At 40.2% G+C, this 12,120-nt stretch overlaps 1 protein-coding gene across 2 annotated transcripts in view; it reads left to right on the top strand.

The window, feature by feature from the left end:
* Positions 1 to 6,863, top strand: part of LOC121894790 (SH3 and multiple ankyrin repeat domains protein 2-like) — a 253,666-nt gene extending 246,803 nt beyond the window's left edge. For both annotated transcript variants that reach the window (XM_042407673.1, XM_042407742.1), the window contains one exon: positions 5,390 to 6,863. In XM_042407673.1, coding sequence (XP_042263607.1) covers positions 5,390 to 5,918 — 529 coding nt within the window. In that variant the 3' untranslated portion in view covers positions 5,919 to 6,863. The remainder of the gene's footprint in view (positions 1 to 5,389) is intronic.
* The last annotated feature ends 5,257 nt before the right edge of the window (positions 6,864 to 12,120 follow it).

Raw genomic sequence — 12,120 nt, 5'->3', positions numbered from 1 at the left:
TGTTATATGTGACTCTTGGCAGCTGCAAGAAACGGTAATAAGGTCAGAGATGCTAAACGAGGCACTGTGTGCTAATTAGTCTAATAGGCAATTACATACTTTTCGCATCAGTGTAACTCCTGTAACAAAAAGAGTTCAATAGACGATGGGATATGTGTTTGACAGTATTTTGAAGTGTCCTCTGTGATGTTTGTAGGCGTCCAGTTTGACCTTTTATTACATAAAACATATTAAAATGTTAAAGGAGCAGAAGACGTCGTCATGCAGTAAGAAAAGAAGTGAAAGTTGGTGGAGAAATGGTTTGTAGCAGTGAAAACAGAAGGCAGACAGATGGCAGATTCATAAAGATGTTATGTTCTTTCATGCATTTCCCTCTTTTCACAGACTCTTATCTCATGTGTGTGTTTTCCATGTGTGTGTTTTCCATGTGTGTGTGTGTGTGTGTGCTCCTACGTGGTGTTTATAACATGTCTAATGTTGTCACAACTGTCCTGTCTCCATCTCATCCATCCGACACGACATCCTGTGGAAAAGCTGGTGCTGAGAAGTGAAAACTGTAAGTTTTCCTCACTGAAGCGACTCGGCTCGTTGAAGGCGGCGCTTTAACGATGGCCCACTTCCATTTTGGCAGAACGACCCCCCTTTAGTCCCCTTCACTTCCCCTCAGGCTGTTCCATATGTTACAAGTAGGAAAGAGCAATATCTAGGCTACAAGTAGCACCTCGCAATTGGTGGAAAAATAAATTTGATAGCGTGGAGGTCAGATACGGCTCGTTCTCTCATCACAGCCGGTCAGTTTTAGCACAATTTGTATGTTGACAGTTCAATCAGTTTATTAGAAGAAAAGTCAACAGGGGACAAAATCCTCCGGGGGGGAAGTTGAAGGAAGGTGTGATCTCTCTGCATGGATTGGTGTGTGTGTGTGTTAGTGTGTGTGTCACCACTCCAAGTATCAGCACATCCATCACATCCCTCCATCTGGGGCAGCAGGTAACGTGAGCGTGATGTCTCTTACTCACTCATGCACACACACACACATTTACACATTTACACACGTGTTGTTTTGCTTATTTTCAGTTGTAGCTTCGTCTCATTCAGGCCTGATCTCGTCTTAATAGTCGGCTCGTTTCAGCTTGACTTTCATGTCCTGTAAAGATATATATTTCATGTTTATCTAGCTTGATGTTCAACCTTAAACACCCTGTTTAATCGTGATCCAGAGAGGTGTTCAGTCTACACACCACTGAGAGATGATTTCACCAACGTTTTTGGCTCATAAACCCCCAAAAGGAAACTGGTGTTATTGCACTTTTTCTTATTGTCAATAAATCCCCTGAGAAGAGCAGAACCAACGAGGTGTTCGTCTGTTTCTCAATACTTTCTGACTTCTCTGGCCTGTCTGTGGCTCTCAGCCCAAAGCCCATTAGTTCACAAATAAATTTGTCAACAGTTTTTTTTTAAAAAAAAAGGTTTAGTAATCATCTCAAACAGCTGTTCACTGTAGTTTTTAGGAAACATTTTTTCAAACAGGAGGAAATAGTGCATTTGTTAGGCGGATAAATCCATATTTGGTGCTCTAGTGAGTATTTCCGGCAGCAGGAAGGTGTGTGTGTAGGATTGAGTCTAAATAAACTACAGTGTGTGTGTTCATGGTAATGAAGGAACATGTCACCCAGCACAGCGGTGTGGCTCGTTGACGTGTTTTTAATAGTTTTAATTAGCTTTATGACACAGAGGAATAAGAGAAAATACTTGTTAGTCAGAAATATTAAAGGACGAGTTCACAAGTTTTCAAGTCTGTCTTAAAACAACAATCAGCTGCACATATGAACATTCAAACTGCTGTAATCATTCCTCCTGTTCATACTGACCATTAGAAGATCCCTTCATAATGACCTTACAATGGAAGTGATGGGAGACAAAATCCACAGTCCTCCTTCTGAGCAAAAATGTATTTAAAAGTTTATCTGAAGATTATATTCAGCAGTGTGAGAGAGTCAAAACATGTGTCTGTTTTACAGAGTTTCAGTCTTTTATAGAAGGCGATAAAATTCCCACTTTGTGTCTCGATGGACAGTGTTTCCCTGTTGAGCAGCAGTGGAAGTATAGTAATAAAAAGAGAGAATATGACGTTAAAATTACTGTAAATCTGCGCTTGATTTGACTCATTTGGACGCTGACGCTTCATATTAGCTTCAGATAAAGTTTTAAATACATTTTTTGCACAGAAGGAGGACTGTGGATTTTGTCCTCCATCACTTCCATAGTAAGGTCATTATGAAGGGATCTTCTAATGGTCAGTATGAACAGGAGGAATGATTACAGCGAGAAAAACAGGTTTCACTGTTCATTTGGGCTCCTGACTGTTGTTTTAAGACACATTTGAAGAACTCGTCCTTTAGTTGTTGGTTTTGACCTTTTTATGGGAAGATTTGACAACAAGAAAAAATATAAAATATGAGCAGACACTAAACCTTTAAAATGAAAAAGTGTCTGCTTGTGACTTCTCATCACAGGTTGCATCTTCTATTTCACAAAGAAGAAACAAAGACAAACAGAAACGTCAGATTTATTTTGCGACGTTGCATGAGGAAGAACTGAACACTATAGATCAGGATCAATTGATAGTATTATAAAGTCACATGTACATATAATTAACTTATTCAATAATGTCTTTAAATAATTTCATCAAGCCAAAAAGTATCCATTCATCCCAACTGAGTCGAGGTTTATTCCCTTACTTTGATTAAGAATGAAATAATATTTCTTTGTTGATGATGTAGATTTCTCGGAGGGGAAACGGTTACTCAAGTCTTCTGTGAGCTTCCTCCTCGTACTGTAAAGGCTATAAAAAGGTCGGAGTGGCTAACCTTCCCCTCCCGGTGTTGTTGTTGTACACATCCATCCATTAAGAGCCGGTGGGTGGATTGAACCCTGCAGGCTTCCGTCTGGCTGCAGAATACTCAGCGTGTCTTTTTCTGGACCTGAAGGCCTTCGTTACAGCTGCTACACTGATCATTTCACATCAATCTAATAGACCATTACTCATATTAATAACTGAGTTTACAAAAAAGCCTGAAAAATCTTTTATATTTTGTACATTTGAATGAAAATTAGGTATCGAAATCTTTCTTTTTTTTAATGAAACAGCAGCAACTTCTTGAGAGATGTTCTGCTCATCAGTTCTTCCCCTTCAACTCAAAAAAATTAAAAAAATTAAGATTTCTTGACTTCACACTTTTACCCCAAAAACAGACCAGTCAGTAAATTCATCCAATGAGATCAAACCTTTCAAGATGTGGAAAGATTGGTTTAATAATTCTGTTTTATTTAAATTCAAATTCAAATAAGCTTTATTAGCATGACAGATCACTACAGAAAATTATAAACATTGACAGATTATCAATAATTTTACAATAACATGTAAATATAAACAATAATATTAAATACAATATAATAAAAGGCATTTTTTACAGATGTAATCACACAGAAACATTTACTTCAGAGCTTATTTCTCTCAGATTAAGACTTCATATATTACTGCACCCACATAGATAGAACAGTTTCTGAAGATCAGGGATATATATGATTTATTCTTTCAAAGAAAAAACTGCTCTCAAATCTTTATATTTGCCACAATATAACAGGAAGTGAGATTCTATTCATCCAACCATGGCGCAGTGGTGCGGCGTTTAGCACTGTCGCCTCACAGGAAGAGGGTTCTGGGTTCGAACCCACCGGCCGGCTGGGGTCCTTCCGTGTGGAGCGTGTTCTCCTCGTGCCTGCGTCCGGCTTCCTCCCACAGACCACAAACATGCAGCTCAGGTTAATTGGTGACTGGAAAAAGCCCGTAGGTGTGAATGGTCTCTATGTGATTGACCCCGCCTCTCGCCCAACGTCAGCTGAGATTGGCTCCCAGCTCCTCCGCGACCCTCTAGAGGATGAACAGTAGAGAGAAATGGATGGATGGAATAATAGTAACTTGTCTTTGTTGAATGAAAAGGGAAAAGCAGTAAAACATTTTATAACATTTAAGGGAATGATGTTAATCATGTAATCACACTACAAGGTTCAGATTATTATCAGGTTAAAGCCTCATTTATAAATTACGGATATGAACACATACTAATAAAAAGTTTGTCTTATTGATTTAAAAGGAAAAAATTGCATTTTGTCAGCTGATCATAAAAGATTAAACAGGAATATTTTATTGTGTTTGCAGATTTACAGTAAATGATGGAAACAATATTTTAACTTTGTTGGTGTTAGTTTGTATATTAAAAGTCTTGTTGATCATTTTGTTAGTTTAGGTGGAGGATGACTCCTCATCTTAAAGCCTTAATGGAAAGATCACATTAACAATATACATAACATTAATGTGTGAATAAACCAACTGAGGAGACATTAGATCATAAGAGTCACAGCTACTAGATGACTACTGAACTGGTCTTGATAAATACACAAATATTAATAAGAGCTTTAAAATACAGCTACTGTCACTGAAACTCTTATTAGAGATTAAAAGCAAACCGTCTCTGGTCTGTTTATCACATGCTGCTTCCTCTCCTGCAGCTACTGCAGGCTCAGTGAAATGTTTTGCATGTGGCGCCACCTACTGTTCATTCATCAGCACTACGATTTAAAAAAATCCTTCCAGTGATGACGGATGATGAACATCTGTAGTTTTAGGAAAACGATCCACACACTCAAGTACACATTTATAAAGTTACAGAAACACACTCGTCATGACTCCAGTCTGTCATAAAACCTGTTAATCACACATCTGAAGTTTTTATTTTCTAACTTCTAGGCAGCTGTTTGCTGTGTGCATGTAGTGAAGTGAGAGTTGCTTGAGATAATAATCATAGTGATCATTCATACTCACCTTTATTATTATATAGGTTTTATTTTATTTTATTATGGTGTTTCTTTCCACAACTTCTGTGTTTGATTTCTGTTTGTCTTCCAGTTAGTTTAGACAGAGAATGAACACAAAGCACAGAAAAAGCTTTTTACACCTTCATCTCTTGATCAGCAGTGTTTAGAATATTGTAAGAATATTGATTTATTGTCAGTTTAAGGGCTGATAAAAAGAAGTGAGTAGCCTCTATATGCCAATAACTCTATTTAAAGAAATTTAAATTTTCTTGTCATATTTTATTTAGAGCTTTTCTAATTAATTTTTTGATAACATAACTAGTTAATGCAGCTAATTAATACAGTATTTATCAGTAGTTTAACTCTCACATATCAGAATGTGAAGCTTCAGTAACTTTAAAAGCTGCAACTTTACTTTATTTTTACCTCACAGACGTCTTCGGCTCAGTATTTGTTTGCGTATCATCTGACGCCGACTAACCTGTCGTCTCCTCTCTGCCCCCCCCCTCAGGCCTCCCACAGAAGACTCAGGAATGCGTAGCAACGCTGCCGCCGCTGCTGCCCTCACCTCCACCCCTCCCAGCAGCCTCCCGTCCCAGATGCACCCCTGCAGCCCGCCGGACTCCGCCTCCTCCCTCACCCCCTGCTCCTCGCTGCCGCCCTCCGTGTCGCCCACCCTCACAGACGTCTTCGGCCTGCCCACCCCGCCCATGGGCAGCGGCGGCGGCTACAGCCTGAGCTCCTCGTGCGGCGGCAGCGGGAGCTCGCGTTCCCCGTCGCCGCTCACGCTGATGCAGGCGGTGGCGTCCTCGGGTAAACCCTTCGCCTCCAAACCCATGGAGCTGTGGAGCAAGCACGACGTGGCGGACTGGCTGGAGAGCCTGAACCTGGGGGAGCACAGGGACGCTTTCCTGGACAATGAGATCGAGGGCGCCCACCTGCCCTCGCTGCAAAAAGAGGACCTGATAGACCTGGGCGTGACGAGGGTGGGCCACCGCATGAACATCGAGAGGGCCCTCAAGCTGCTGCAGGACAGATAAGCCCCGAGGAGACGGGGTGGTGACGCGTGGAGCCAGGGCTGAGGAGAGGGAGGTCTTACCGATCACTTTTACCAATCTCTTCATCAGACATAATCTCAAGTCGTGGAACTGGGTAGAAGTTTTTGTCCAAGCTGATGCTGCCTCTTGCTGTTTTTGTCCTCTCTCATCCTCCGTCGTTGCCCTCATCTCAGTGCTCTGGTCATGTCCGCCTCTTCCTCCCTCCCACCGTCCTGAGCATCAAGGGATTATGGGATACTTGGGAGGAACTGCAGGGGGGAGAGAGAAGAGAATAGCTGCTATGTCACATCAAGGAGAGAGAAAGCAGAGGAGGCCAGTAATGAAGGACTGTCCGGAAAAACAAACAAACTCTGGAATAGTTTGTCCTCAAACACTGGAAAAAAAATACTTGTCTGGAAGTTTCTTTCACATAAAGACTCGTGCTCACCCAACTGCTTTGGAATACTAAAGACTTTTTCCATACACCCCAGTGTGGGTGCATGAAAAACCAGCTGAGCTGGTCGTTGCTCCTTTTCTATCTTTGCTAGAGTTTGTTCAGAGAATAATATTTCTTCACTAGAGTCCTACCGGAGTTATATTTCTGGGTGCATCTAAGGTTGTAGAGAAAAATTTGAGATAGACTCCATTTTTTTTGCTTTTCACCTGTTTGTGTCAAAATAAGAACATTAGCTGACATGTTTAAACGAATATGAAACCATATCTCTCGTGTCCAGGCACACACACACAGATACACACACACACTTACTGCACAGTGCCACACACACTGAATACACACCGTCACAGACATACACACACACCCCCAAGCATGTATACACACACACACACACCGTTACTGCGATGGCCTTCTTCTCCTGAGAGAGAGCAAAGCGTGGAGAGAGAGAGGTGGTCACCAGAGGAGGAGCTCCGCTGTAGCAGGAGGCCCCCCCTCCCCCCAGAAGGGCCCCTCGCCGGTCTACACCCGCCCGGTGTCCACCTCACCGTTCACAGAAAACCGAGACGAGGACACGAAGTTCAAGACGAACAAACAAACGTTGGACCAGAAAAATTCTCACCTTGAAAGGGTCGTACCAGCTGCAGAGGATGTCCTCTCTTGGCTTTTCCCTCTGTGTGTGTGTGTGTGTGTGTGTGTGTGTGTGTGTGTGTGTGTGTGTGCGCGTGTGTGTGTGTGTGTGTGTTAATGGTTGACCCAAAATATCATTAAGGCCAGTTTAGCTATTTCCATGGAACTGCTTTATAGGCCACAGTATAGGGAAACTAGAGCTGTTCTTTACTTTTGTACTTTTCCTTTTCTTCATTGTGTCAGATCTCCTTCCACTTCACCATTAGCAGGTCAACACTAAGTATTCATGTGGTCCTACAGTAATGCTAATGTCTGAAACACTCTGTGTGTACATGGCAAGAGTAAAAGGGTTTTTTTAGAGAGAGCATTACAAGGTATTTTTAAGGGAATACATCAACATTTTGGGAAATATGCTTATTCTCTTTCTTGCTGAGTTAAGTGAGATTAATACACTCTCATAGCTGTTAAATAGAGTCAAAGTGAAATTGAAACTTTCAGCTTCTGCTCCACAAGTAGGAAAACCACATTCGAAATGATATCAACAGTATGTCCATATGTTCAGATTGGGACAGTAAAAAAAGATAAAAACAAAAAAGATAATATTGTTTATTAAATATTTCTGTTTTAGCTGCCTGTAGTGAAAACCATTTCCTGTAAGCCCTAATAAAAAGTTAGTAATGCCACGTTTACACCATGTTGGAAGGACAGGAAGGTCGTTTGAGGTTTTAAAATACTCTTCATTGACGAAATTACATTATATCCATTCAAATTGAGTTTAATTACATTGAATGATGGACTTTGGCTGATGTAAGGCATCCATCTTTGTTTGGTTTTCTGTATTATTAAGTGCCAAGTCGGATTTAAAAATCCAAGTTTCCCCAGTCGTAATTACGATTTAGAGGTTGACGTTAACGCCATTTACAAGTCAGAAACTCGTAATTAGCTAATATGAGAGAAACAGACTTCAACATTTCACAAAGCCTGTGATTTTGTTTCTTCAGTACAGATTGCTTTGAGTTACAGAAGCTGGTCAGGATGTTACATCAGCTCTCTATATGAAGCTAGAGACAGCAGATGATTAGCTTAGATTAGCTTAGCATAAAGACCAGAAGCAACATGAAACCATAACAGCCAGTCTGACTCTGTCCAGTGGCTAAAAAAAAAATCTGCCCTCCAACACCTCAAAAGCTTGTTAATAAACATGTTAAATCTAATCTCTTAATAAATAAGCTTTAGAGGTGCTGGTAGGCAGATGTTTTTTAACTTTAGACAGCCAGGCTAGCTTGTTTCCAGTCTTTATGCTAAGCTAACTATCTCATAGCAGCCTTGAGGGTGGTATCAATCTTCACATCTGACTCTCAGCATAAATGTCAATAAGTGTTTTTCCCAAAATGTTAAACTATTCCTCAAAGGTTGTCGTTCGATAACATTTTATCAAATCTGAATCCACTATCTAACCCTTTTCAAGCTGTTTTTGAATCTATTTTGGGTTAAAATTCAACAATTTCAAATAAGATATTTAAGAACTTGAGCTCAAAGATTGATATTTAAAGAACTAAAAACTCCAGTTTTATCAGATAAATGAGATATTTTCTATTTAGCTAAATGACCACCTTAAAGGTTTGTATTTTGCTCTTTGCTAACAAGAAAAGAGAGGAGATAGTTAGCCTCAAGCTAACATGAGTTTGAATCCACAATGAACCAGCTATCAGAGCCCAAACTGACGCGTGTCTAGAAGTATAATTCTGTGATTTGAAACACAGAGTCAAAAGGTAAAGTCCTGTTTTAGACCGAACCTTCAGAAACAGCTTTTAGAAGTGCGCTTTCTTTCCATAAAGAAGGCCGGAGACGCAACACGGCGCTAACAAAGCTGTTGCAGACTGACACTGGTGGCCCTTACACAAGTAAACCGTTTGTCTTTAAGGATAAACCGAGATTTTATTCTTTTAAATGTATTTATCTACAGCAGGGTGATGCTTGATGCGGAGCGGTTTAAGCGGGTCGACGTGAAATCACACCGAACCGTCCGCTGACTATGAGAACAGATGGAGAATCATGTGGCTTCACGGTTTTATGTTGAATTACGTGTTCACGGAAGTCCAAACGCCTTCTCCTGCCCTCTGACCACTGAGCAAAGAAATAACCAGAGAAAAACCTGACAAAGCCGGCAGATGTTCATCAGCGTGAGCCTTGTGTGAGATTAGAAAGGGATAGAAATCATTTTCTGATCTGTGGCAGATGAACTTCAGTTCTGGATGAGCCGCTGACTCTCGAGTCCCATTTTTTTCTCATCCAGAGACAAGATTTAAACTTTGTTAAAAGGGTCCAATTTAAATCTAAATCAGCATTTATAAAGCTGGAGATGTATGTGTTTGCTAGCAATGATTACGGGCCGGTCAGAAGTAGAAGTATATGTGTTGAAACGTGTATATAAGAGTGTTTAACAGGATAAAAATGTCTATTTGAGTATATGTATAGCTCTATTAAAAGGTTTAGAGTAAAAAAAAAAAAAAGAAATTATATGAAGGTTCCTTTATAGTTGCCAGAGCTGACCTGATGACCAAAGCAGTGGTCTCATTCACCCATCATCCTGCAGAGGATGCCTTAAATAGCTCAGCGTTCCCTTCCTCCACCTCCTGCAAGCTCTCGTCAGTTTTACGGCTCTATAGAGAAAAAAGAGCTGCTGTTTTATCTCTTAGATTCTTTCAGAGCCGCACACACGACTCAAGCGTGGTTCGTGGTTTCGGATCCGTGCTCGACAGTTAACCCGACGTCTGGATATATAGATATAGATCAGTGTTTTGGAAGAAAGTTTTACCCTTGTTTTTTGGTTTCATATCACACTCCGCAGCTCCATGCAGCTTTTTTCAGAGGAGAACAAAAATGAAACAAGCTCTGTGTTCTGTGAACATTCGGCTGTAGGGAGAGGCTGGCACGGGACAATGCTGCTATATGATCCTGTTCCTGTTTGAACATGTAACTTATTTTAAAACAAACAGCGACGTGTCGGACGGGGAAGTGGGGAGGGGGGAGGGGGTAGAAAAGCACAGTATTTTTAAAGATTTGTATAGAGTTCTATGAAAATTTTATAGAGGTTATCTGAACAAAAGATGTTCAACACTGACGCGTGGATTGCCAAAAAAACAGAAACACTATATAGATTAAAAAAAAACAAACAAACAAACGTGGATATTATTAGACTTGTGGGTTATGTAAGAAGCAATATTTATTCTGAATGAATCTCCTTGGTTGTGTTTTATTTTCCCATTTTAAAAGTTACATATCATGATCACTTTGTCAGTGTTTTTAAATGAAGTGTTGCCTAGATACACACTCTCTACTGCAGTAGTAGATTTTAAGATATTTTGGCCAATCGAGTGACCACAAAAAACCCAGGTATCTTCTGACCACCATCTGCCTGACTAGACTTCTCTCATCTTCTGAAACACCCCCCCACCCTTGCCCCCCCCCCCCCCCTTGAGTCTAGAGTGTGCAACATGTGTATAAAAAACAGCAAAAATCTGTAAATTTTTTAAAAAAAAAGAATAAAAAAAATATATCTGCAGGCCATCTCGGTAGGAAACTATATGAAACCTATATATATGTATACATACATAAATCCACCAAAAAGATTAGCGGTGGCTGTTGAGTCCTTTATGCGGATCAGCGGGTCACTAAGCAGTTTTCTCTGTGGAAATGTAGAGCTGAGTAGATGTAGTAGGAATCTTTTAAAGAGCATCACCGTGGCGTGGCGCTTTCACCAGGCCCTGTTTAGGACAGGCATGGCTCACTAACCCACCCCCCCCCCCCCCCCTTTTTCTAAACACTGCTCCCACATTTATCATTGTCCAACATTTGGGTATTTTTTTTTTTTTGTTTCTTTCTTTCTTTCTTAATTAATTTATTTTATTTTATTTTTTTCATTAATAGATTTTATTCTTTGATTAAGTCTTCATAGAGGCTAAGATGTTTTCAGTAATTTTGTGCAAAGACTTGTGTTCATGTTTTCTATGTTGCTGTAATTTTGTGCTACTAAATCATCATAGAGTCAACTAATTACTGAAATGAAAAGAGAGAGAATTTTCCTGTAACTGCACTCTTCCTTCCCCCCCTGCCCCCCCCCCCCCCCTCCCCCCTCAAATCCTCAAGACTTCTTGTATGGCAACCAAAATTCACTGTAAGAAATAAATATAATATTGCACTAGTGTTGTTTTCCTCTCAGTCTTTACATTTCCTGTGTGTGTTCAGTGTCTGTGTGGGTCGATGTGTTTACACTGGATGAGGATTTTAACTTAAAGGACGAGTTCACAGTTTTCCAAGTGTGTCTTTAAACAGCAGTCAGGTGATGATGTAAACATTGAAACAGGTTTTTCTTGCCGTAACGATTCCTCCAAGTCATACTGACCATTAGAAGATTAGAGGAAATGCACCTGTAAATGATGGAGGACAAAATCCACAGTCCTTGATTTAAGCAAAAATGTATTTAAAGGGGCCATATTATGATTTTTGTGATTTTCTGTCATTTATATACTGTTATATCTCATGGTCAGAGTTCCACAACATAAGGTTAACGTATGTAGAAATGCTCCCTGCTTCATTTGCTATGTTTTTTTTCTATCTTGTTGACGTTGCATATCAACAAACCTCCGTCCTTTCCGCAGCCTTTGTTGCTAACAAAGATCTGATTCAGCTCCAACATGTACAGATTGATTTGAAAAGTTGACATTTGGAGTAAAGAAGGAGAAAAAGAAGTGAAATCCTGCTACTATAGTTTGTTTACGTAGCCTCCAGAGCCGGAGGAAGCTTCCTGAAAGCTGACCAATCAGAGCAGAGTGGGCTCATCAGGAGGGCGGAGCCTTAAAGAGACAGGAGCTAAAACAGCCTGTTTCAGACAGAGGCTGAACTGAGGGGCTGCATAAAGGACCAGTAGAAGATAAATAAGGAGTTTTTAACTGTAAATCGTGCAAAAATATTCCAGTAGAGCCCCAGAATATAAATACAGAGCTGGAAATGTGCAGAATATGTTCCTCTTTAAAAGTTTAGCTGAAGTCAATATGAGGCTTCAGCAGTCTGAGTTAAATACAATTTTAGTAAAAAGTTAGTAAAAAATTCCATCAAATTAAG

The sequence above is a fragment of the Thunnus maccoyii genome, chromosome 1 (genome assembly GCF_910596095.1).
Source record: "Thunnus maccoyii chromosome 1, fThuMac1.1, whole genome shotgun sequence".
Classification (NCBI taxonomy): Eukaryota; Metazoa; Chordata; class Actinopteri; order Scombriformes; family Scombridae; genus Thunnus; species Thunnus maccoyii.
Note: the sequence above shows the minus strand (reverse complement) of the source record. Positions and strands in the feature narration are given on the sequence as shown.